The sequence below is a fragment of the Pleurodeles waltl genome, chromosome 7 (genome assembly GCF_031143425.1).
Source record: "Pleurodeles waltl isolate 20211129_DDA chromosome 7, aPleWal1.hap1.20221129, whole genome shotgun sequence".
In the NCBI taxonomy this organism is placed as follows: Eukaryota; Metazoa; Chordata; class Amphibia; order Caudata; family Salamandridae; genus Pleurodeles; species Pleurodeles waltl.
The window spans coordinates 939,820,142-939,847,785 of record NC_090446.1 but is presented as its reverse complement, the minus strand read 5'-3'; the positions used below and the strand labels follow the sequence as shown (position 1 = coordinate 939,847,785).

Here is a 27,644-nt window from a genome sequence, read left to right as displayed (position 1 = left end):
TAAATTGAAAAATACATCAGGTTTTATTAAGACATTACCAAAAGTTCTCTTGTTAAATACCGTTTCATTTGTAAAGAAGTAAAAACAAGCTCTATCTTGAGTGTAACATGACCATTACACTTACACACGTTACCATTTATGTGTGCAGTTTGATGGTAGCCACAATAGTTTACACCAATGTTCATTGCACTGGCCTGATAAAAAGGGAGATATATCAGAACTCCAGAATGCTTCCATCATGACTTTTAAGTTTCACAATCAAAACGTCCTGCAAATTTGTAAACTTCACATTCCTGCCAGTAGCATGTACTACAGCTGAACTGTTGAACATGTCAATCCCCGGATCAATTAATTTGTAAGTTATAACCAATTTAATGCTAGGTGCGTAAAGTGGCAACCACCAAAACATTCAGTCACAGGATTTCCCTGTTCTTTATCGATATGATAAAGTTCTGTATCCTCCAGTCCTAGAGGTGAAAGACTAGACTGCTGTGCCAAGACCATTCAATCCTCGATGTGAGATTGTCTGTATTCTTGAGTAAACACAAAGCTTTGGTGCAACGGCTCTATGAGCCGAATTAAATTAATATTCTGAAAGTAATTAACCAACAGGGCTTCAGGATTGGAGATTTCTTCATTGGGCAAATATTACATCTATTCACTAACCAAAAAAAACAAATAGAACCCTTCTTAGTTTTTGTGTGAACGAAGTTTCAGCAATTGAGGAAGAAAACAGGTATGTCGTCAAATGTGTTAATCATGGGAGACCTAAAGGCTTCCAATTGTCTTTTTTCATTGCTATTGTCTATATGTGTGATGTCAAGGCTGTTGTGACCGAAGAAATCCGTGAGGTCCCTTATGAATTCTTTGAAAAAGTGTATAATAACTGCAGGAACACAGGATTTTTCAAACCTGGTCTTCTCCGGCTTCTGCCCCATCAGCTTCAGCTCTTTCCATATGATAGACTGGGGCCGCTAGCTTGTGTCAGAGAGCAGTTCAGGGTGCTCCTCCCAGAAAAGCTCCCCTATAATGTCACAGTGTAGTGGCACCGTCTGGCTCCTACTTCGTGTCACCTGCACCTCCTTTTCCTCAGCTTCCTGGGGCATTTTTATCTTTTTCATGGTGACTTCATTAACCTGCAGAGTAGTAAAAGCAAAAGCTCACAATTAGGATTTCAAAACCCGAGCGTTCGTTTTTCACAAAATGATGTGTTTTATCAATGTTCATAAATATAAAAAGATGATGGCACTTTTAGAAGATGATTGGAGCACTACTTTACCATACACAATTGAGCATACTTAATATTTAATTAAATAACCAGGTGAACACACGCAGTACATATACTTGTAACATGCAAAAGTCTTGTACTAACCATTTTGCCATTGCCTGATGTAGTAACTCCGTAGAGTTTTAATGAAAACAAACATCTAAGCAAGTCTTTTCTACATCATATAATATCCATCACGTCGAATTGCTTCAAACAGGTTGTTTTCAATTCCAGACTTCAAGGTCCCCGCTTCTTTATCCTGCCTGTATTCTCTGATGTTGCAAAAACGGCTGAAATCACATTATCAGAATACCAGACATCTTTTCCAGTGATCAGAGCCACAGATGAGCCATAGAAACAATAACGTCAGACCCTACAAAATCAGTTTCCACTTCTCTGATTCAATCACATCTGGGGAGTATTTATCTCGTAGATAAACGCGGTTCCTTAAAGGTCTGGCTGCTGCAGTTTGTTTCCGGTCTATGTCCTGTTTCAGTGTACCTCCACATCCAACTCTACTACTATAAAGCAGGAGTTTGCTTTCATGCTCCTTGCCTATTTCCTGAAACCAACTTCTCCATGTGGTTGCATCACTTCTTATATTATGAATACAAATCTGAATTACACAATTCTGTTGGTTAATGCCTTATATGTTCTCTACTCATAGTTGCCTCAGGCTTTCGATAGTATGTTTAATTTCTTTACAACACTGGATTATTTGTTCACTTGTGGTTTCCTTCACTCTCGTGAATGCAAACTCCCGTTACTCATTCATATGTCTGTTATGCAGTTTGGGTTAGTGGAGTTTTTTTGCTATCACCGAAGGGTCGACGGTGGCATTATTCACCTTGCACTAGACTATTGTATAGCATTAATAATATTCAGCTAAAAAATACTTCTTGATTTTTCTTCCATATAAGGTCGAGTAGCCTACAGGATCAACTAAATGATGAAAGATACAGAGCAATTTATGCATCTTCATAAGCAGATGTTATTTTGGGTAAAGAGGCTCTGGTAATGTTTCTATTTGTTGTTTACCATTCTCTTTCAACCTTCTTCCATAAGACTCTTTCCGGCATAATAGGCTTCACTGAGATCTTGTTGGCGGTGCCGATCTTGCTCTAATGCACTTTTACCGATCTAGGCAATAGGCCTATTACTGCAGCTACACTTTTTAAAATAGCAATGTTCTTAACCAGTTGGTTCACTGCTCTGAACAGCACTAAGGAGAACTTACCCAAGAATGAACAATATACATCTAAGACACACTATCCACTGAATAGTCTATCTGTGCTCAAGATTTAACGTCGAGGTAGGGTGACAGTTTGGGCTGCTGATGGTTTAGGTCCTCTTAGGAGAACAAGGTATCTCACATCACCTCTCAAATGTGTCCCCTCTCTACCCTCCCTCTCCCCCGGCTTTCGCTTGTGAATGGAAGCAGTTAGGCAAGGAGAAGTGGAAAGCATTGCTGTACACTTCACACAGGCGATAGTAGAGGTAACCACTCCATTCTCGGTAACGGCACCAAATGTTCAGGTTCTACAGGGCAAGAGAAATTCTAAAATAAGGATGGGTCTCAGTATACGGGTGCTCCGACAAACAATAAGCAGGCAGTTCAAAGACGTCCCTTGAGATATGCTGCAAGCCTCACAGGGAAATGCAATCCAAGTATTGTAGATAAATATGAGAAAATCTGCCAATATATTTTCACATTTCTGTAAGAGGGGTGGGAACGGAAGGAAAATTTGAGAAGAAAACCTACGAAATCTGTTCATATAATGATGAAAATGCACATGGACTTTTCTCAAATTAAAGCCAAAAATAACACAAGTAACAAACAACACACCGTATTTATGTTCAATATTCTGTTTAAAAGCAAACCAAGTGAAATTTGTTTAGTCTACGCCCTACTAGTACTACTGTCCATAGGTCTCTTAATTTATTTATGCCAGGGTCTCTGCTCTCCTCACAAGAACACATACATACCTCACATCATCCATCCTGTCATATCATATCATGTGACAGCTTCTCTGCCCCCTCACACGTCTAGCTTCAGCCCTTCCCCTTACGTTGTCTATATTCCTAACACTGCACGTTGGCTTGCTACCTTTAAATTAGGTTGCTAGCAATTTTGCAGCACACTTCTACCAATAGTATGGCACTGTAATGCTTCTGGAGTTTGGGAATCCTTTCCAGACTAAACAGGGATTGGCAAAGCTAAGAGGTCGTGCCCTGTTAACTCATTGGATTTAAAAGCAAAATGCTTTGTTGAAAGCACGATGACGAGGAGAAAATAAAAGCCCAGGTCATTGTACTGGTGCGAACATTCATGATGATATATGTACGTGGCAGTGTAACGATACAAGCAGCCTTTTCCCCTTCTTTTTTTTTTTTTTTTAAATTTAGCTAGAATGTGGTTCAGTAAATTTAAAAATAAAAAAAAATTGTTACCACAGAAGCACCATATTCAAATCTGAGCTGCCTGATAGAAAATGGCACCTGCTAAGATCTCTAAAAATATATATTTTTAAATGTAAAAAGTTGGTGCAACAAAGGGGTCGGGGAAGCGAGAAAGTGTGCAAGGGGGTGGGGGCAACAAGCGGAGAAGGAAAGCAGCCCGTAAGAGAAACAGCAACACAGAGGACAGGGAAAGGCACACAAGGGGCAATCAGCATATGATGGAGAGAGCATCAACAAGGAGCATGGGGGGGGGGTAGATACTTGGCAGGGAGCAGCACAAGAGGGAGCAAGCTGGAAAACACATGCAGTCTCAGACTGCTGAACCAAATTAAAACAAGCATCTGCAATGGAATAGGTCTCAGATTTTCTTAAATTAGAGCTATTGGACATAACTGGACTTTTCTTGCCACATAAATTGGTCAACCATGCCTTCTCCTGGCCAGATCGAGTTTGGCCATTTCCTCGATTAAGGTCCATTTGGCAGCGATTTCCCGTTATAGGCGTACAAAGAATGTGCCTCCTCTTTGGTCTGCAAGGGTCATAAAACTGTTTTTTAAGGCTCTGTTAGGGCTTTTCCCACAGTTCGGCCTCCTCCTCCTTCATGGCACCTTAATTTGGTCTTGTCTCAATTAATGAAACCACCGTTTGAGCCAATTCACAAAGGGGATTTGAAGTTTCTATCCTGGAAGGTCTCTCTTCTTCTCACTCTTACCTCAGCTAGAAGAGTGAGTGAGATTCAGGCATTCACTATCCAGGATCCTTTCTTACAATTCAAAAGGGTAATTCTGCGAACAAATCCAAAATTTATACCTAAGGTCCCGTTGGATTTGCATATAAACCAGCCGGTGATACTGAAGTCATACTTTCCAAATCCATTGACACCAACAGAGCAAGCTCTGCATTCATTGGACGTTCAGAGGTGCCTGAAGTTTTATCTTGACAGAACTAAACAATTTAGGCAATCGAACCAGCTTTTTGTGGCATTTAGTGCTCCGCATAAAGGCCGAGCATTATCCAAGCAGGGGGGATTGCAAGGTGCATAGCCTCTGCGATTAACTATTGTCATACAGCGGCAGGAAAACCCTTGCAGAAACCAGCGCGTGCACATTCAACATGAAAAATGGCTGCATCCATGGCTTTTTTTGCAGGACTGCCCATTCAGGACATCTGCAGGGCAGCCACGTGGAATTCAACGCATACTATTGCGAAGCATTACTGTTTAGAGGAAACTCAAAAAGGTGATATGGTGGTAGGACAATCGGAGTTATGACATCTTTTCCAGAAACTGTGAGCTATTGTATTTCTTTATTCCCACCAGCCCAGTTTAATTTGCGCACATTGATTAGGTTTGTCTCTTCCTTTAAGGCTGTGATATTTCTTATTTCACCTACTCCAGGTAATGTTCTTTTGTCATAGTTATTGCTTATCTAAATATTGTATCTTTCCTACATAATCTTTTTCTTTAATGATTTTGCTGATATATGTATGTTCCAGGATTTTTTATATGTATATATATATATATATAAAACAACAGGTATTCATATTAATTGATGTCATACAAGGTGCTTCATTGCTGCTTGCTATTCTGATTGACGCATGTGAATCTATGAAAGTTCCAATACTGGAGTAAGAAAATAAGTTACTTAACTGTAATTGTAGTTCTCCAGTATTGGAATCTTTCATAGATTCAAATGCGACCCTCCCTCCTCCCCTGGGAAGCTCACCGTTTCCTGTTTTTCTTCAGATTCTTTAACACTGATGCTTGGGAAAATCAGAGGGAAGGGAGCTCCTCTCAGGAGGGTTCTAGAGGGAGGGGAAGCCTGATTGGCTGGGCCTGGCTTTGGACCTTTTTGCTCATAGAGATAAAGATAGGCTACTAAAGTGAAGGACCTTTGGGCCTTTTTTCATTACAGTAGCTTATATGTATTGCTGTTTTGATGTACCGGGGGCAACCATCTCGACGACGGGGAAGGATTCAAACATGTGAATCTATGAAAGTTCCAATACTGGAGTAAAAGGTTAGCGATGCATCGATTTCTCACCCGCAAGCGAGACCATGTGTTGTTTCTCCTCCACTGGTCGGGTTGGTGTGCGTCTATTTTCCTCTCCGTAGAAGAGCGATGCGTCGATCCGGGCAAGCACTCGGGTCTGGGCAGGCTTTGTGTTGTTTTTCCACACCCAGTGAGGTTTGCGTTGAAAATCCTGCTGCACGGTATCAGCAAAACCGCGCTATGTAGGTTGCGACATTATCAGCCTCCGTTACGCGTCGTTTTTCCGGCTGCATGCGTCGATCTTCCAGCAGCGATGCAGGTGAAGCATCGATTTCTGCTGCGAAGCCGTTGGCGCATCGTTTCTCAGCCATGTTGAAACTTTCCACGCACGACGGTCTGGGCGTGGATTTTCAGTCTTGGTCTGCCAGCTTTACCTTCCAAGGCCCCAGGAACTGGATAGGGCACCACTTGGCAGGGCAGGAGTCTCAGCAGAGAGTCCAGGTGCTGGCAGGAGAAGTCTTTGATGTCCCTGAGACTTAAACAACAGGAGGCAAGCTCAGGACAAGCCCTTGGAGATTTCTTCACAAGCAGGAATGCACAGCAGAGTCCAGTCCAGTTTTTGTCCCCTTGTACAGGCAGAAGCAGCAACTGCAGGATAGCTCCAAAAAGCACAGTCACAGGCAGGGCAGCACTTCTCCTCAGCTATTCAGCTCTTCTCCAGGCAGAGTTTCCTCTTGATGTCCAGAAGTGATCTACTTTTCAGGGGTTTGGGTGCTCTTCTTATACCCATTTTAGCATTTGAAGAAGGCCCACTTCAAAGGAAAGTCTCTCTTGTTTGTGAGATCCTGCCTTGCCCAGGCCACACCCCAGACACACACCAGGGGGTTGGAGACTGCATTGTATGAGGGCAGGCACAGCCCTTTCAGGTGTAAGTGACCATTCCTCCTGTCCCTCCTAGCACAGATGGCTCATTAGGATATGCAGGCTACACCCCTGCTCCCTTTGTGTCACTGTCTAGAGAGAGGTGCAAACAGCCCAACTGTCAAACTAACCCAGACAGAGAACCCACAAACAGGCGGAGTCATAGAATGGTTTTAACAAGAAAATGCCCACTTTCTAAAAGTGGCAATTTTCAAACACACAATCTCAAAACCAACTTTACTAAAAGATGTATTTTTAAATTGTGAGTTCAGAGACCCCAAACTCCACGTCTTTCTGCTCCCAAAGGGAATCTACGCTTCAATCATTTTTAAAGGCAGCCCCTATGTTAACCTATGACCGAGATAGGCCTTGCAACAGTAAAAAACGAATTTGGCAATATTTCACTGTCAGGACATTTAAAGCACACTGGTATATGTCCTACCTTAAACATAAACGGCACCCTGCCCATGGGGCTACCTATGGTCTACCTTAGGGGTGTCTTACATGTAAGAAGAGGGAAGGTTTAGGCCTGGCAAGTGGATACACTTGCCAAGTCGAATTGGCAGTTTAAAACTGCACACACAGATACTGCAGTGTCAGGTCTGGGACATGATTACAGGGCTACTCATGTGGGTGGCACACCCAGTGCTGCAGGCCCACTAGTAGCATTTGAATTACAGGCCCTGGGCACCTCTAGTGCACTGTACTTGGGAATTACCAGTAAATCAAATATGCGAATTATGGAAAGCCAATTACATACACATTTTTAAATTAGGAGCACTTGCACTTTAGCACTGGATAGCAGTGGTAAAGTGCCCAGAGTAACAAAAACAGCAAAATCAGAGTCCAGCACACATCATAAACCTGGGAAACAGAGGCAAAAAGTTAGGGGAGACCATGCCAAGGATGCCAAGTCTAACAAAAGGTAACTTGTGGATTCCACATGCAGACAGGAAAAAGAGAGATATCTAGTAAAACGTGAATTGACAGAAGATTAAAAAAATAGTGAAAGAATGAATGCCTGATGAAGAAGAAAAAAGAGGAACGAAACAAGGAAAGAAATAACTAGGTTTTTGAGAGTTTGAAAGAGGAGGTAGCAAGATGAAGAAGGAAACAAAAAAAGGGAGAGGAGTAGAAATAAACAGTTGAAAAAAGAGCAAAACTGTTAACATGTGGATTTGAAAAGCTGGAAAATGAAAAATAGGGGGAAATGAAAACATTGATAGTAAACAGAGTAAAGGAAAGAACGGAGTGAGAAAGGTGAAACAGACCTCTCCAAATAAAGATGGCAGCTAAGAATAGATTTACTAGGCTCCTCCACGTCCTCAAACGGAAGTCAGAGTGTGGAACAGCAGGGGGCAACTGCAGAACAGCAGGAGGTGCACTAGCAGAGCTGTATGTGAACCCCAATACAGCAATATTGGGGGACTTCAGATCAGGATTGGGCGTATAGACAGAGCTGTGTCCCGGCCCAGTGCTGGAATAACAAAAGGCAGCGCGTGAGGAATGAGAAATGGAGCGCCATGTAATTCCTGGTATTGGAACAATGGGGCACTGCAGCTTAGGGTTGAGGTGCACTGACAGAGTTGTATGTGGGCTGCTGTACTGGAATAGTAACGGGCACACAAGGTCAGACGTGAGGTATGTTAATGGAGCTATGTGTGGAACCTAGTATTGGTGTGCCAGTGTTGCCGAATGTTAGCCTGGAGGTGCCCTGGTGAAGCTGCGAGTGGGGCCCAGTATGGGAGTGGCATTGCCTCTGAACCACAGAAGTGAGGAGTCCTGAAAGGCATGTGTGTGAGCCTTGTACGGAGAAGGAATGTGCACTGAATGTTAGAACTGATGGATTCTGGCAGAGCTGTTGTGGTTCTCATCACCAATGGCGTTGGATATTAGACTTGAGGTCCACCTGCTGAGCTGTGTTTTGCTCTTTTGGGTCTGGTATTGGTTTGGCAGTGGGGCTGAATATTACAATTGAGCTCCTGTTATGGAACTGTAAGTGAGCGGGTCCCAGTATAGAAAAGGAAGTGATCTCACTGGGGTAGAACTGAGGTGCACTGATCGAGCTGCGCCTGAGGTCCTAGTACTGGAACAGCAGACTATACTGACTGCAAGAACCGAGGTGCTCTGGCAGACAGCATGTGCAGGGTCACTGGCATGGCTGAGGGTCTGGAGTGTGTGAACTGAGGTGCACTGATGGAGCGGCGAGCGGGATCCCAGTATGGAGCAGAAGTGTGTACTGTCTAAGGATTGCGGAGCCCAGATACAGCTGGGTACCTAAGCTATAAGCAATTACAAGCAATCCTCCACCCTTTCTCTCAGCACACAGGCAGGCACACTTGGTAAATAAAATCCAAGCTAAGGAAGGGCGGGAGCCAGGCAGCTAAGAGAGGGTGCAGAGAGCCCACAAAGACCAAATGTGATCAAGATAACAGCCTGATTTATAACCTTGTTTACAGCTAAGCTCAGAGAAAGAATGCTCTGCAAATGAAAAGGAAAGCTTCTCTGGACAGGTGCAGGAAACTAGGTTTTAAAAAAAGTCACCTACAGACCGGATAAACAGGACAAAGCGTAATTATACAGTAGTTGGTCCCTGCTCCCACACAGAAGGAGGAGGGACGAAGAGGCATCACTGACCACTAGCAAACAAGGATTTTTAAATGACACAAAGTAAAAAATTAAATAGCTGGAAGCCACAGAAGAAGTCTAGAAGAGGTTGTACGCTTACTCTCAACATAAAAAAGTAGTTCCCTAAAAGTGAGTGGTGGAAGGATACAAGTCAGCCAGTCAAAAGACTTGTGAAAAAAACTATATTCCAGGGCAGTAACAAACAAAACAGACAAGATGGGACAAGAATAAGAAGCAAGCGAATGAGAATGACAATAAAGCCACAAATGCTAAGCCCACTGGAAGTGTTTGATAAGACTATAATAGATCTTTCATAGCCGAGATCTAAAAACTGATGTCAGTAAATAACTGTGAAATGTGTTTTGTTGCGTGAAGTCCACAATCAAATGGAGCGAGGGAGAAGTGCCCGTTACTGGTACATCACTTTGACAGCACCCTTTCCATTTATCGAGCTACCTTCTGCAGACTGTAGCACCACAACAAACACTGTGTGATCTTGGGCTTATGCCTTCTACCATGCATGGCCTTCCAAGGTAGGGTGTTTTGTCTGTCAATGTTTTTCAGCTTGTTTTATTCCACATTAATCAGTATTTGCTGCCAGTAGGGCCTAATCTCTATATGGTCAGTGGCTATTATCCCAAACTCTTAACACCCACCTCTCTATCATCTGCCTTTTCGTATAAGCAGTGGGAATATAACTGGGTATTTCACTACTGGCTCAGGTTAAATAGGATGTGCCACAAAAGAAATCTCTTTACAGACTTTTCAGATGTATGTCCTCCAACAATTACCTTTTGCCACAGCAGGAGAGTTCCCTTCCGGTACATTAAGGGCTCGTTGTTATAGTTAATATTGAATTCACTAAACATAATCTCGTTCTTATCGGCAGCCACTGTACCCTGGAAAGAGAAGAGACAAAGATGACATATGTGCCTCAAACTGTAAATAAGTGCTCTGTTAAAAAAACAAAAAAACAAAAAAAACAATGCTCAGTGTACTGTCTATTACTGTTACATTTAAATGTGCCACAATCTTCTCCATCACATCCTGGTTTCTGCAATTGTCTCAGGTGGATTTCATACTACAGCATGTGCAGGATCCTCCAGGTACAACATTAAAGCTCTATGCTGTGCCTTGGTGCTAAGTCTGTGTTAGCTATCCAGTATCCAACAGAGCAAATAAAGGCTGAGGGTCCATGGTTGAATAGTGTCAGATTGTTATGTCTCTTGTGTTCCAAGGAAATATAACACCAGCATTGACTTCAGAGTGCTTAAATATTGAGTCCGACTCTGTGAAAGCACAGGACTGCAGATGAATGCATCATGGTGCATTTCTGGGACTATTTAACAGGAGTTCTTGCAGCAATTAAGGGGAGCCCGTTGAACAAATCAAACCTAAATGTTGACAGTATCACTACATTCTTTTTACACGTCGCCTGTGCCTTTCTGCCACTGACAACACTAAGCCCAGAGCATTGCCATGGAGAATGCCAGGCTCTATAGTCTATCAATGAGAACGCAAGATTCGTCTGCGTTGCGTGATGAAATCTAGTCTCCTTTCACCCTGAAAAAATGCACGGCCAATGCAAAGAGAGTTCCAGTAGTTACTGGTGAGTATACACACCAAATGCACTGTTTGTTAAGACTGCATACAATTGTTCTGCAACACAGTTCCTTACCCGCAACCTTTCCTGCGCTTGCGATGGTGTCAGACCTCCTTCCTGGACGAGTGACCAGAAAACAGTGTTATACAGGTTGTTTATGTGGCCTGAGGAAAAAAATGTAAGCAACAGTTTAATGTCAGATAAAAGAGAAATTATTCAATCACAGTGCTACTTACTCAAGACGTCCGTTTAAACAATACAAAATACTGTAATCTACATCGAATGTAAATAAATTCAGTCATCCACAACCAATCTTTCTCATCTTTCTTGCTCCGCCCCCCGAAATTCTGTAGCCTCTGTCACTCTCCTAGTCTCACATAAGCGTTCAATGCCCTCTCTTAAAAGTGCCCACTCTCTGGTACTTTCAGGTCATCAGTGCCCACTGATCTCTTTCGGCAGCAGCAACCACCCTGTACTGGTCAGCGTGACCTTACTGACACTTCCCAATAATCCTAGTCAAAATCAACTAGCAACTGTTGACAGCAAACCCGATGGTGTTCCCACAGTTTCCACGTTGCTTACAGTCTGCTTGCCTCCAGCTGAGGTAGTCCTTCAGGTTTTGGTCGCTCGGATAAAGCACAGCTCGGCCATCAAATCCTGGTGGGTAGAGGAGGGGTTGCTCCGCGAAGTAATCTTTCCAGTAGAAGACAAAACTCGATGCAAACTGGGAGGCCACATGAGTTATAAATTTACTGATGAATAGAGGGGAGCGCAAATAGAAAAATAGATTACAAGATGTGGGGCGGGAGGGTCGCTTTAGAAAGCAGCATCACAGAAATACTTTTTAAATAGTACACAAAGTATCAGCAGCGGCAGGACAAGGGAGAGCATTACAATAAAAGGAGAAAAGAAGCAAGTATAAAGGGGAGGTACCAGAAGAATCATCATAAAAATGGGAGAAAGAAAAAAATAAGTAAAGACGTACAGAAGGAACAAAGGATGCAAGGGAGAACTCATACTAAGAACCAAAGTATATCGTTCCACCGCTTTTCAAACTTGGTCGTACTTAAAGACTCAATGGTGGAAACACAAAGGAGACCACACCCATTCTATCTATAAGCTCGGATCAGTGCCCCTGAATGAGGGAATGATTGTGTGTAATAAATTAAAACACATTTGTTTCTATTATCGGTTTTCTGTTACTAGAATTTAAGGGAAAATATGGTTATTTCAAAACTACAACAGAGATACTTAGGCAAAACTAAGGTGACCTCGGTAAAATATTAGAATCAAAGCAATGACTTTTGTCTCTTCAAATTACAGCCAATAAGCCTACCCAGCTGCACCCATTTACTGCAGGTTTCATGTCTCTCTTCTTAATTGCTGATTAAACGACACCTTGTTGAAAGCATAATTTACTATTCCAAATCGAGCAACTACATTTTAAGGGGAAGAGGATGTGGGTACTGCTACGCCACTGAGCAAGCACAGACAACTGTGCATGCTCACAAATTGAGTGAAAGGTTTTGCAAAAGCCACGGAAAAGTGGCACCACATTAGTTATCTTCCTTCATGCTGCAGTTCAACCCTACTCACCTGGCCCGCCTCTTGAACCAATTGGATTTCTTGTGGAAGACGAAGCTATATTCGTCACTCTGGCCGTAGGCAAGTAAAATGTCCTCCAGTTCCTGCATTACATTCTGTGCACAGCGGTTCATCAAATGCAGGGCTCGTGCATCATTGGGCTTGGAGAAGTTGTGTTGCTCAGAAAACCTGGATAGAAATTAAAAAAAGTCAGGTTTAAGATCAGGCTTGATTTGCCTTGTGAAAAACTAACAAAGGTAACTGAAAAACAAAAGGTTTAGAAACCGGCACTCAACAGTACCCACAAATCAGGTCAGTGCCCACCCATTCCAAGTTACATCAGCGGAATTTCCAGACACATGCTCCGAGCTTCCCCATCTAACAGCAGCAACATACTCACATCCTGTTCCATGGCTGCCCTCACAACCTGCTCCTTTATCAAAAACAACCTAATAACACTACCCTCTACACCAGTCAGATATCCCAGCCTGTCATATTCTTAGTCTATCCATCACATTCCAAATACCACCCTTACATACCACCCAATGCACACCCTCGCAGCCCATACTTTCCCATTCTGACCCTCACAATTCCAAACTTCATTCTTAGTCACACCCGCAAATTCCCAGTGACATTATGACAGCTGATCTCACCCATAGTCACCTTTACAGGTCGACCATTCATGGAGGCAGTTCATCACTCAAGCGACTCCAAAACTTTTAGACGCTAGTATACCAATAAAGGTGCGCAAACCGGCATATTCCTGTGCAAAGCTGAGCCAGTGGTCCTGCTTGTTCCTAGGGGCTAGTGCACGAACTGAACCAATTGAAGACGGGCCACTTAAATCAAGAAATATGACATGCAAAAATATAAGACTCCAGCGTCACTTGACAGCACGTTTAAGTGCTTCTGGTTAGTACGTTAGACCGACATTTGTTAAATTTTTATTAACTTCTAAACATAAACAGAGGAAGCTTTAGGAAGAAAATCCCATTCTCAGAATGTCTTGACAACACTCAACGGCCAATTTAGTTTGCAATAGGCAGTATAGGAAAGGTCAACATTATTACGAGATAATGATCAACATAAAACCACCTAGAAATTGTATCGTAATAGTATTTATATAGCGCTTACTACCCCTGATGAGGTGCCGAAGCGCTTTTCGGCGAGTAGCATGCTACTCCGGAACCCAACAAGAACTAGTGATGGATTAGTATCGGGAAATATGAGTATAGTTTTAGTATTATTATGAGTTAATTTGAGCCGCAGATATGAGAGTTTGTTAGTTAGACTGACTGGAGTAATAGAGGGGTGGAGGAGGAAAGAAATCCAGAAGTGTTAATTGGGAGTATATCCCTCATTTACTCATCCCAAAGGGTTGGGATGAGTAAAGGGGGATGGAGGAGGGAAGAGTCTGTGGAAGGGTTAGGGAGATCATAGTAGCAGGGTGAGATAAATGAGGGAGAATTTAGTAGGGTTGTTTGGGAGGTCATGGTAGTAGAGTGAGGTTTGGTGAGTTAGATGTGGAAGCGGAGGGAAGAGCTAAGGCAGAGTTATTCAGAAGATGAAAGTAGTAGAATGGATTTGGGATGAGTAAGAGTGGGAATGGAGGATAGATTGATAGAGACATGACATATGATGATGGGTATATAAGTGTGATAAGATGAGAGCAGGGATTCATAGATATCTAGTATAACAACACACCCAGGAGCTATGCAATGACCCACGAACATGCCAAACACAGAACATACACTCATACATACATATATATATATATATATATACATACACTCATGAATACACACACAGATATGTACATACAATACATAATCAGAACCATGACTAAATATACTTAGTCAAACAGGTTTAAAGAGTGTGTGTGTATTTTATTGTTATGACATAGTAGCAATACATATTTTCTAAAGAACTATACATAACTAGAAATAGACACATAATCAGAAAAAATATTTATCAACATAGGCATATGCAGTCTATAGTTGTTTGAATATGGTGGTTATGAAGGAAAGAGACAACTTTTGAGTAGTTTTCTGAAGACAAGAAAGTTATCTGTGGCTCTTATAGTTGGGGGGTAATGAATTCCATAGTTTGGCTGCTTGAACGGAGAAGGATGTACCACCTATAGTCTTTTTCTTGTATGGTGGTGTTCTAAGGCGGGGTGCCAATCTTGAGTGGAGGTTTCTTTGTTGGATGTATTTGGTTATTTTGTTTCTGATAAAAAGCGGTCCTGTTCCATATATAGCTTTGTGGGTGATAACGAGCAGCTTGAAAGTGCATCTTCTGGCTAAGGGTAACCAGTGTAGTGCTCTCAAGGCAGGGGAGATGTGGGCTTGCGGCTTTACATGTAATAGTAGCCTGTCTGCGGAGTTCTGAATACGTTGTAGTTTTTTCATAATAGATAGAGATGATTCATGGTAGAGGCCATTGGCATAATCCAGTTTGGATAGTACAAGCAAGATAGTAGCTTGCACCTTGTGTGGAAATCCGAGGTGGGGGAGGGGGAGATGCGTCGTAGAGTCTTCAAGGTGATGAAGCTTGTTCGTGCTAATTTGTCCACTTGGGCATTCATAGTTAACTTGGAATCCATGGTGATTCCAAGGTTTTTAACTTCCTTGGATAATTGAGGAGGTGGTCCGAGATCGTCAGGCCAGAGGGTCATAACTTTTCCAGTCACCACAAATGAGTATTTCTGTTTTGGAGGTATTTAGTTTGAGATGGCTCCAGGTCATCCACTGATCAACGGCTCTGAGGCAACTGAAGATTTCTGTATTTTCAATGTTTTTGGGGCATTCTAATTTAAGTAGTATTTGTGTGTCATCTGCATTGTTGTAGCATGTGAGACGGAAATCATTGATCAGTTCTGGTAATGATATCATGTAGATGTTGAAAAGCAAATGTGAGATGATAGATCCTTGGGGGACCCCTGCTTTTGTGATATAGGGTTTGGACGAGAAGGGGGGCGGGTAGATGATATTAGATCTTTTTTGAAGATAGGAAGTAATCCAGTCGAGAGCAGTCCCTTGTATGCCGGCTTCGTGGAGTCTTTGAATTAGGGTGTCATGGTCAACCGTATCAAAGGCAGCTGAGAGGTCTAAGAGAAGTAGTGCAGCAACTCCATTGCTGTCGACTGTGTTTTTAAGATCATCCCAGATTGCTATGAGTGCTGATGATTCAGTGCCTCTTCCTGGGCGGAATCCAGTTTGGAAGTCTGAAAGTATAGAATTGTCTTCAATGAATTGTGACATCTGGGGGAATGCTGCTCTTTCTATCAATTTGCCCAGGAAAGGTCCATTTGTGACAGGTCTTGCAGTTCTAGGTTTGTTTTCTTTAGTAACGGTTGTATGTATGCCTTATTCAGGTCTACAGGAAAAGTTCCTGTAGTTAAAGAGCTGTTGATGATTCTTCTTACAGGTGTGGCAGCAGAAGTAGATAGAAGAATGTTCTTGAAGATTTGTGGTGGGCAAGGGTCAGAAGGGCAACAAGAAGGTCTGCTTGCTTTGACCAAATCCATAAATTCACCTTGGGATATTTGTCGGAAGGATTGTAAGAGGATGGGTTGGTTTATTCTTAGAGGGTATTTTAGGAAAGGGGTTGGTGTTGATGGTTTTCTTCTGTTTTAAATAGGAGTCCAATGTGTCTGCCTTGTTTGTGAAATGTTGAGTAGTGGGATGACTTCCTTCCATGCATGTAGGTCTTCGAAATTCATTGAGAATTTTATAAAAAATTCCTTGGTTGTAGATGGAGCATTTTGAATTCTGTCTGAGTAGTACCTTTTTTTTTTTTTAGCTTTTTTGATTGATGATTTGTATATTCTGTTAAGTTTGTGTACCTGCAGTTTTTACAATATTGTATTGTATTGTTTACCTATTCAGACAAAATTTCTTTATAACATTCCTTTATTTCATGGTCTGAAGGTGTGGAAATGGGAAGTACACTAGAGTTTGGCATCTCCTCCCTCTCCCAGGGCACCTATGTGTGGAATCAAAATCAAAATAATAAATGAATAGTAAGCTCTGAACTATATCATTTCGGTTCTACTGAATTTTATAGTCAATTAAATGAGGTGTAGTAGAGTGATTTGCATAGGAAAGTCAGTATCTTCACTTTACAATTCACCTACCAGCTACTATCTCATTTTCTATCTCGTTGCATAATAAAGAGTTGTCTTTCAGAACATTAATAAGATCACACATAGAGGAAATGAATCAGACACTATGTTATAAATATCTATAGAAACTTGTTACTATTGCTAACAAGCAAAATAAAGGAGATTTGCTATTTTTTGATGAGGAAGACGATGAGGCTTTATAGGTATGGAGAAGTCTGGCCGAATTTAATGACACCTATGACTAAAGTAACAGCAGCAACATGCAGCACTTGTTAACATTTTAGGATTAATTCTGCCAGGCCTGGGGAAAAAGAGTTGCCATAATGAAGATGTGCGCCACAAGGGTTGGTGCTGCTCTCCAACTACCATCCGTCACTTACGGCATAATCCCATAAAGTTGTTCCACGTTGCAAAAGAAGGTTATAGAATTTTGGCATGAAGTTTAAAATATAGACTGTTCACTGGTCTAGAAGAAGGACAAGTGATAAAGTTGAGCCAAAAGTCTGATGTTTAGCAAGCAGTCCTCCCGTCAGTGACCAAATTCTCATTTATATCCACCTTCGAGTCAATAGCCAGCCACCCACCCAAATCCCTTACCTACACTTGGCATTGGGGTGTGAAGCACTTGTCACAATCTTCTTCCAGAGTGGGATATGTGTATCATCTGTATACATAAACAAGCATTTGCGATCCTATGGGTCTAGCGTCTGCTTGAGGTAGAGCTATTAGGGTTGTAAATTCCTAACTAGACCTTTCTTGCCACACAAACTGAAAATAAAAAGTAAAACAGTTGACATAAGCGAGCTGATTCAAAGAGCTGCAGTGAGTGCGGAGAAACAGACAAAAGGAAAAAGAAGTTCGTTTGCAGTCAAAGTTATCAGAAAAGGTGCAATTATCCATGTAACATTGTCGATGGCCAAAACAAAACCACCATACCAACGAAAATAAAGGATTTTTGAAAGGCAAGCCCATGAACGAGTGATAGTGATGGGTGTGGTTAAAAGCCCAGATACATACCAATATGTCAGAAAAGCAGCACTTACGCGCTGCTATGCTCAACCTTAAAAAGGATGTTATGGGAAAAGTTCACTCCAGATAAAGGCTCAATTAGTTTATTTAAAAAATGTAGCAACAGAGCAGATGCTTGAAATGTCCACAGGATGGGTTACAGGTATAAAAAGAGGGGAGGGGTCCTTGGGGACGCTTTAAGAGGAAGGATAGGAACCAATGTGAAACGTCCTAGCCATCACAAAGGAAGGCTTTAGTTATTTTAAGGAAATGGAGGCAAGTACTTAGCATCATTGTTCTTCACTTTATTATTCAGTACCAGTTCCTAAGTTTGCTTCTGTAATATTAACAAAACTACTTTTCACCAAAGTTAACAGCAACACCAATTATGTTTCCATCCACTATAAACATCTCTGTAGATTCTTCCCCCTTCATGGGGAGCTTCCACTTATAATAGTCACATTACTGTTCATTCTTGTGATTCCCCATTATGAAATTCATATAAATGCATCACAGCACTATATACTTCTATCCATAATAATCATTTTGTACATCAACATGACACGTTTCCAATGAACACCAAAGATCAAACATTGATTACATACTCCAGCAACGAAGTTTCAATCAGGTGGGAATTATCTACCTCCAAAAGATCAACTGAATGGATTATCCTCTTCTCTCCTGTCTTTAATAGAATCAAAAACTTTCCTTCAACAGCGAGGACATTTTACATGCTGTGTCAGGGCTGGAGGTGAGGCTAATGCATGTTCAAAGCCTACTCACCACTGAAGATGCCACCTCAGGAATTGGCTTAAAATAACACATTTTGACTGACTCTGATGATCAATCTAGATGCATTCATACCAACTTCCAAGCACCCCCTCCAGAGAAATGTCTTAAAAGCCACAGCACCTCTAGCCTGGTGAACATCAAAACTTGTCAGATTAATGCCTGCTATTAGCATAATCCATGATACCCACTTGGCAATGGAAGAGGCCAACACTGATTTGAAAGGTTTTTTCCAATGCAATTAACAACTGTCACTCTCCTACCAGTCTCAGCTCAGTGGTCATCTCCTCAGAAGCCTTGAAACATCTGATTATGCATAACTGAGCCTTATCCGCAAACGTCTGATATGAAATTGTTTGTTTTATTCATATTTTTCCTCCTGTCAATAGTAAATGTGGCTCCCTCTTGAGTAAACATAATGCCAGAAATATCCAAGGCCTGGCCATCAGACACACATCCACACGACAAGGCACAACAGCACTGCTAGCTTTCCCAATAATTCATTTTCTTTCAAATAAACCAACAGGTAGAGACTGGAATACCTAGGGCTCGAGTGTCCAGGAAGATGAATGCCTCTTATCAACCTACAAACCCAAGGACGTCTCCCAATTTTACATCGTTTATTGGAAGATGTCCTGATGAAATGGCTGATCAAAATGTGTTGACCGCTGTCTATGCTAATCCTGTTACTCCCAGTTCTGATAAAAACGTCAGGACGTGTATGATTCCTAACCCCACAGGATGCAGGTTCTTCTCCAAAGAGTCCTCCAGTCTGAAGAGTACATCTTTTTTGTTTAGAATTTTTTTTTTAAGTACCTCTTAATGGAATCCTCTGCCCATGCCTATTGGATAAAGCCAGCAGCAGACGCTAAAAAGCTTGGAACTGTTCAGCTTCCTCCATAATCCTCCATGCTATTAGCTTCAAGGAATTTTCCAGGTCCAGCAGGTGCGGGCCCCCTTAATAATCTGTCAGGGTCAGGGGATGTTGAGGCAGCACCACTGAAAAATTCTACGACAGCTCAAGCATTGCAGAGATCCAGGCCTGGGATCTCTAAATCTGCAACATCAGAATCAGATACACTGCCAGACATCTTGTCTTCACCGAGACTCTAGATACCCTAGCAAAAGGAGGACATGTGCAGCTCTGAGGCCCTATCCATTTCTGTGAAAATGTATCCACTGCCTTTGCTCCTGGATTTAGGAGCCAGATTATATATTCCGGTACTTGATTTTAAATATGGATGCAAAAAGTTCTGTAGCGCAAGGCCCGCATCTCAGTCTCATAGCCAGTGTAACATCTATGCTCACATGCTGGATAAACATGGAATTCCAATCTACCACCAAGTTCTGGTGTCCCAGAATGTACTCTGTCACAGAGATCTGATGCTCCAGGCACAAAAATGCCAGAAGTCCTTTGCCATCGCTGCCAATTTCCTGAACCAAGTGCACCCAGACCGGTTGATATAATGAACCACAGACTTATTGCCCACCTTCAGATGGAGAAACTTTTCCATCGTGAACCACTCAACTACAAACGATCCTGCTAGAAGCTCCAAGCGATTGATATAGAGATTCAGTGTGTTATCTGTCACCCATGGAAATATCTTCATATCTGGCTCCCCAACCCAAATGAATGGTGTCTAATTTGTTAATTTAATCCAGAGCGGATCCAAATATTGCCCTTTCATTCCAGGCCTCTTTGTGATCCAGTCACCACTGGGCTCCACACTGGCCTCTAGTGACCAGATGACCAACTCTGAGTAAGTCATACCTCTCCTAAATTGACAGGCCTACAGTCTCTGAAGTGTTCTGTAATGGAGTGAACACAGAACTATAGCCTGAACAGATGGCAAGAGTAGTCTCACAATTGTGGTCAGTTATCTTTAGGGAAAGTCTGTCTCTCTGGATGGCTTTCCTTAATTCCCTTTTGAGCCAGACCATCCTCTTCGCCGGAAGGCTCACAGTGGAAGCCAATGAGCCTATTAAAAAACTCAGAAAAATCACTGAGAAACTTGGAAGTAGTTCAACATCTGATTGAGCACGAATCCCAGATCCTGAAGCAACACAACAGGAATGTTCAGATTGTACTTTGATTGCCAAAGGAACTGATCCATCAGCAGAATGTCATCCAAGTGAATTATCAGTCTCATGCCCCATACTCTCAGGTATTCTACTGGACACTGTAGCTCAGAGAAGCCACCTTGGGGCAGTCAAAAGCCCAAAAGGCAAAGCTACAAAATAGGAAGGGACGCACAAAGAGATACCCTCATAGTAGTAAAGGGATACTGCTCTCACCAAGACTTGAGTAGCAAAAGCGCAGTGGTAGCACCACACTGTTTTTGTAATAGTGATCAGTAGTGTGAACAGGCCTTTTTACTTGTGTAACTAGAATGGAGGCCTATTGGCTCACTCATGTAAACTTCTGCCGCTGTGTACTTAACTTGCCCTTGGCCTACATCATGTTAGCAAGTAGCGTTGTGCAGCGTACATGCTGTAATGTAGGCGTGGCTGCGCGTGGTACAGTACAGAGACCTGTGGGTTTCATGATGGAAATCCAGGACCATGGAAAAGCATCTGGAGATACAAGAGGTATCCCAGACAGATTTGTCAATTGTCTGCATTCCAGAAAGCTGGGTGGGACACGCACACTGGAGGAAGGAAGAGCCAGGCTCTCCTGTGGATTTAAAAAGGACTCTGGTCAGTGGGGCCTAAGCACACTGTCTAAGAGACGAAGGGGTTGATAGGGAAAACACTCCAGAGACAAGGAATCATAAAGAGCAGAGCTCGGGCCTTTGTAATCTTGTAAGGCAGACGTCGGTGAGGCTGACCTCCAGATGTGATCCTCTAGTCACTCCCACAGCCTGTGTTGTGTGGCTATCATGGCTGGAGTCATTTCGACTTTAACAGACTGCTTCCTGTATGTACAAAGGCAAGACAGAGGAGTAGACATTTCAAACGGGGCTATACCCAGAGCTAGCACTAAAAAGACAGACACTAAACCACATCTGTGTCTGGAAACGGATTATAAAAAGTGGCGCTTGAGTCTCCTAAGTTGTCAAATGGTCAACTAGTCAAACTGTGTCTGTACATCAGTGTGGAGAAGATCAGTTGTGACCAGGACCGGGGTCCAAAGTCTGGTAGTCTCCCTACCGGGTGAGGGGACATCACCTAACAGAATTAAGGCCACTTTCCCTGGAGCCTAGAGCACCAGCATGTACCTTCCTGCAAACACCATAGGACCCCGTGAAGAGGAAAGTGCCTGGAGGAAGCGGGTTCCAGTAGGAATCGTTTTGGGTGGAACTTTTAAGTGAAGTGTGAGATTCATGGGCCAGTCAGGATTGCAGCATTGATGGGGAACCAAAGTACACATGCATCTACCCTAGCTTTAAAATGAAAAAGGGGATCTAAGGCGTTTGTTCCTTCCTTAGCCTCTGGCATATTCTCTAGATGGGAAGGCACTAAACTGTCCCTTATCTTGCCAGTCATAGTTCTGTCTACATTGTCCTCTCTGGAGATCTTGCCAGGTGAAACACAAGACAGGGCTCCTTGCCTTGTCCATCTCCTAGGCCCTTCTCACCAAAGATCTTCATAATCAAAGTTTGGGCTTTGTCCGGATCAGAAAAGGTTGCCACAAATTTCCCCAGCTCCTTCATGAAAGGGTTTCTAAAGAGCCACACCTGCTCTATAGCTCCTGTCACCAACACAGCTACAACCCTTCAGTATTAGATCCACTTTAATTAAAAGTGACCAGTTTTGCTCTGCTAAGGTACAGTTGGCATTTCTAACATGCATACAACACTTTGTGCCCAACCAGCAACTACCTCTGGGAAAAAAAAGGTCTTCCAAAGCCCTGGCATCTTCTTTCATCAAATCCAGACACTTGTTTTGGAAAGCTGTGCAAGAACCGTTTTAGGATCTTTCATGTACGTCGCCAAAAAGGTAGACATCTTTGTGGTCATCTTGATAAAGATATTGGCTTCTAAGTCCACAGTCACAGTCATGTGATCACAGCAGAAGACGTAGAGACCATGAACACCCTAAGACATCCAAGTGATATTGAACTGCTTATTTTTAACCTCATCTGAATAATCTGACCATCATTACATATTTGCATCTATGGTTACATCCATAATTTTATTCTATCTCCTCTCAACCCTATAATATCCCTGTCAAGCCAACGTTAATGAAGAGTCATTCTTAGGATGAGGGCTCAATGATGAATCATGCCACAAAGTTTTGTGGATGAGGATGCTTTTATAACCTCAGTGGTTAAGTATGCAGGATTTTGAAACTTCAATCTTGGATTCAATTATCATACAGGGACTTTACCTTGGTTCATTGTTCTGTCTCGGATATGGTAATGCGTTCCAGTGTTTTCTCCTCTTCCCTTTTTGTTGAAGAATATGTTGTTCATTAATGGCCTTATGGGCACAACTTACTGAGGCCTCGAAAAATCAACTCACTCACTCGCTAAGGCAAGTCATATTTTTATCAGGTTGAGCTATTTTTAGGACCTACTCGCCCCATCTGGCAAGTTGACAAAGAACAGGTGTTCTGTTCAGTCAGAAAGTGAAGAAGCAGTAAAATGTCTTTAAATCTTGTCACATTTGCTCTGTGTTCAGAGAGACAGGTCAAAAGTCAGTTTGTCTTCTTATTCATTTTCCTTCTGACTGCAGAGTTCCAGGAATTTGTAATGTGAACTCTCTGACCCTCTGTACTACGAGTGTGAAATGAAAGTCTGTATGGTATCAGGTTTTACCTAACACAACATTTAAATACGTAAGTCAACTGTACAAACAATTCAAAATATATTTTAGTAGTTGTGAAAGACCATTTTTGTTTGTACGTCTGCTGTGAAAAACATATTTTAATAGGACGAAAACAAATCGGAACACTTTACTTGGTGATGAGCAAAGGATAAATATGTTTTCTGAAACCTAATTTTCACAGATTATTGTTAATACACTATCAAGTAGCTAGTGGGAAAGTTTTGGGACATTTCTTGGAAATTTACTGACTGTACATAAGTTTGCTCTCATATCATGCTTTAGTAATATTTTTATTAAAAGTGAGTGTTTTTAACATTAACCGAGAAACAGTACTGCCCTGATGGCAAAGCTATTAGTAATCTAAGACGCAAGTCATGGATCATATGTCCCTTATATGTGGGTTAGACTCTTGTTATACATGGAGCAAACATTTTGTCTATTTAATCAAACAAAAGAGGTTTTTTTGTACAGCAGAAATGCTGAGCTCACGTATTTGAAGGTGCACTCATATGTGAGAATGAAGAAAAAGGTGACTCAAACTAAAATATTTTGCCTAGGATCACACAATTTGAGACCCGTTTACAGGTTAAGTACATTAGAGTTAGGTCGCGTAGATTATTCAAGTTACTTGATCTGTAGGTCTAGTAACATTTTTATGATTTTTCTAAGCCTGTTACTGCTATGGACAGTGTTCAAACTCCTATAGCAAACAAACACTGTTCTTTAGGGAAAAAATCATCAGCTTTTTCATTCAACTGAGAGTACCCACAAGCACTTATAGACACATGTTAAAGTAAATACTGGGTAGCCAGGCCCAGAAATTAATAGATCAACATTTTAATATCCTGCAGGCTTGGTTCTTGCCTCAGTGCCTGAAATTACATGAATCTTACTGCCCAAGCAGTGTCTAGGTGGAAAGCATACCTACCAATATCAAACTCAAGCTCCTTCTAGTACAGCAACCCAGCGGACACGAGCTTTCAAGACTCCAAGGAAGCACGGCCATTATCAGCAGAGAGGTAAGGAAAAACTCTTCTCAGCGTTATAGTACACCTCCCAGATATGGGCCCATACCTGCAGTTCTTTCTACAATGTTGGGCCAGCAGTTAACATGAAAATAGGACTGAGACCTCAGCCACTGGCTCAGTGTCACCTCACCCACTTGCCAGAAGGTTCTACAGCGCACAGAAGAACTAAACAAAGGCTTAGACAGTTCCACTATGGGAACTCTAGCACATATGAGGAATCACTAATTCTTAAGGTCACAAAAGGGGACCCATGGTATGTCTTTGCATTAGTGCAGTTTTATGTATTCAATAAATTCAAGACCTCCAGCGCCAGTATGTAGAATCGGCAGAAAGGTGGCAAAATAAGAAAAATGCTAGTATTCAAGCCTTACTATACTACTAGCCCTGCCATAATCAGAGAAGCTATTTTCAGAGCTCTTACATAATGTTACTGCTGCCATAATTTGTAGCCGCACTACATGGCACCACAAGGACAAGTAGATTTTTTCCCAGGACAAGTAGATTTATGAAGCAACTTGTTTCATGGGCAAGTAGATACTTTATTAAATTTGACACGCCTGCCATTGGAGGTCACACACAAAGATTAAATAATTAATTGCCCTAAATGCTGAGTAGCGGAAAGCAGTTGTTTACAGAACGAATTATAGAGGGCAGAAACAAGAGACTGGTGTACTGTATTGTTACCATGTTGTCAACGTTTCCCTTTGTTTCTGGGAAATACAGTTTTGTCAATGTTAGAAAAGTGAACTTGGAAACTGCTGCTAAATAATAATGTGTGGAAAATTATGCATAATTCTCACCTCTAGTCCTAAAATAGGGAGAAAAAAAATCATAGTAGCTGATACCTTTTCCCAACGACTAACAATACTCATAATTGATGGCGACATAAACTGAGAGACAGATGTCATACAAGACATCTAAGACAACAGATTCTGTACTTCTGCTATGCCAAAACCCACTTTGGAGACTCCCCACCAGTCTTGGGATCCCAAGAAAGCTAACCACACAACTATCTAAACTTTAGCTGTGCAGCAGGAAGAAAAGAAACAAGCAATGGCAAAGCCAACAGGTCTCGCCTATGCAAGAGCTGTTGACTTTACCAATGTGTTTTATCCATTTTGTACACCAGTGTGGCTGCTGCTCAGCATAGCTAAAAGTTAGAGGCATAGAGAGGAGTCGTACAGAGAATTGTAGAGTGGAATGGGTAAGAGTGGATCAAAGTGTTGCAGACTGGCAGAGTATTGTGTATAGGAGTGGCATAGTGTGGAGCTGCATAGAGTGGCACACACTGGAGAGGCAGAGTGGACTGGTGTAGAGTGCAAAAGCATAGTGTTGCAGAGTATAGTGTCCTAGAGTGTAGTGGCACTGTATTCAATGCATACAATGCAGTGTCGTAGATTAGAGTGGTGCATAGTAGAGTGCAGTGGTGAAGACTAGAGTGGGCAGTAGCGTAGAGTCGAGTGGCACAGAGTGCAATGGTGTAGAGTGCAGATTAGAGTAGAGTGTGAGAGTGCAGTGGTATAGAGTAGAGTATAGTGCCTTATAGTGCAGTGGTGCAGAGTAGAGTGTCAGAGTGCAGTAGAGTGGTGTAGGGAGCAGTGGCAGACTACAATGATGCAGAGTACAATGTTGTGGCATACAGTGCAGTTGTGTAGAGTGCAGTGGTTCAGAGAAGAGTGACAGAGTGCAGTGGCATACAGTGGAGTGGTGCACAGTGGAGTAGAGTGCAGTGGCATAGATTAGATTTTTTCAGAGCAGAGTGAAGTGGCATAGAGTGGAGTGGTGCAGGGTACAGTGCAGCTTCACTGAGTGGCATACAGCGTAATTGTGTAAACTGGTATAGAGTGCAATGGTGCAGAGTAGGTTAGAGTGGCGTACAGTGGGTTGGCGCAGAATGTAGGGACATAAGAGTTCAGTGTTATAGAGCAAAGTGAAATGGCGTTGTGCATAGTAGATTTGTGTGGCCTAAACTGGAGTGATGTACAGTGCAATGGAGAACAATGCAGTGGCATAGAACAGAGTGGCGTAGAGTATATTGGCATAGAGTTGAGTGGTACAGGGTAGAATAGAGAGGTGTAGCATGAAGTAACAGAGTGGAGTGGTGCAGAGTGGAGTGCCGTAAAGTGGAGTATGCATGTAATGTAATGCACTGCTATTACAGACAACACAATTTCAATTGAAATGACCATTACGCAACAGACATACAGTTTACAAACAAAAACATGTGGTGTAATGATTTGTTTTGATCATAATAAAGTATTTGTTTTTAACAAATTTCTGAAATAAAAAAGGTGCTTCATTTGTGGTACTAATACTGACATATTCTGAAATACTTACACAGTTCATTTAAATGTTGTTGTGTGCAAGAAAAATACTCGTTCCTACCCCCAGCAAAAAAAAAAAGATTGTCACATGAATCTTCTTATTTTGAACTCTGAGAAATAAAAGTCAACATGTGCCCTCAGAAGGCATTTCCTGGCATTTTACCTCTTCCTCTGAATGTACAGCAAATGTGACAAGATAAGGCGATTTAAAGGCCTATTTACAGAATGGGAGTTTGTGGAAGGATACAAAAAACATGGCTTATGCAACAGTAGGAACGAACTGAACCTGGGGAGCCTAAAGCAAATAAAGCCAACAAACAGAAATCCATAAAACGTGTTACAAACCAAAAAGCTAACAGCAAGAATAGGCTGCATCCTAATAAAGCAGTACTCAGGTGTAGTCAACGTGGCTGTTTAAATTTACTTTTGGTTTAAACAACTCAATCAAATTTACTTTAAAAAAGAAAGTCCTGAACTATATGCCTGCGTGCCTGTCTACGTGGAGGAAACGGTCAAACATACACACGTTTCCTGTTGCAGGTTCCCTGTCCCGTCGTTATGTTCAACACACCTTTGGTGTTTTCCTACACAAGACCACACGTTTATTAACCTCATTCCAACCTGCATCACACACAGCAGTCATTCTTTTCGTCCCTCTAATTAGACAGCCTCTAAGATACACCCTGTTCATTTCCATCCCCGTTACGCCACTTTCAAGCCGTTAGCCACGCCTTTTACTTTTTCTTGGACGCCCCTTTCGCGCTCTCTAAGCTGGGCCACCACCATCCATTTCACAATTCAGTCATTCCCATTCTGGTCGATCACAAGCTATTCTCCCCTTCGCGGGCGCTTGTTTTTCAAGCCCCGCCCAGGCTAATTACTACCGAGAAGACCCTCCCGCCGCCCTCTCCGAGACCAGGTTCCTCGCACCGGTGGAAGTTGCGCCCGTCCAGCCGGATAACCACCCAGCAGTTCCTCAGGCACGTGTCGTCCGCCTCGAACTCCCGCACATACTCAAATTTGCTTTTCGCCATGATACGCCCGTCACTTCCTGTGTGAAAGATGCGGTATAGTACGGGAAAACGCGAAAGAGTAAAGCGCGTGCTGCACAGCATTCTAGAAAAACGGAACCGGAAACCAACATTT

General features: G+C 42.2%; 1 protein-coding gene across 2 annotated transcripts; it reads right to left on the bottom strand.

The window, feature by feature from the left end:
- Positions 1-27,644, bottom strand: THG1L (tRNA-histidine guanylyltransferase 1 like). Of its 2 annotated transcripts, none has more exons than XM_069199649.1 (6): positions 27,429-27,644; positions 12,467-12,643; positions 11,453-11,622; positions 10,946-11,034; positions 10,059-10,166; positions 1-1,136 (listed from the first exon to the last, which is right to left on the bottom strand). In XM_069199649.1, the coding sequence occupies exons 1-6, from the start codon at positions 27,611-27,613 to the stop codon at positions 975-977; spliced, it is 891 nt and encodes a 296-aa protein (XP_069055750.1). In that variant the 5' UTR covers positions 27,614-27,644; the 3' UTR covers positions 1-974. The 2 variants fall into 2 exon arrangements, with proteins under 2 accessions (XP_069055750.1, XP_069055751.1); XM_069199650.1 differs by lacking the exon at positions 27,429-27,644 and adding an exon at positions 27,237-27,345 and having other exon boundaries at positions 824-1,136.

Bases quoted from the DNA above. Each gene is read 5' to 3' on its own strand.
- THG1L (XM_069199649.1), bottom strand. From the start codon at position 27,613: ATGCTGTGCAGCACGCGCTTTACTCTTTCGCGTTTTCCCGTACTATAC. The intron at 12,644-27,428 runs GTGCGAGGAACC...ATTTCTATCCAG, and splicing joins GACGGGCGCAACTTCCACCG to GTTTTCTGAGCAACACAACT. The intron at 11,035-11,452 runs GTAAGCAACGTG...TTTTTTCCTCAG, and splicing joins CAGCTGGAGGCAAGCAGACT to GCCACATAAACAACCTGTAT.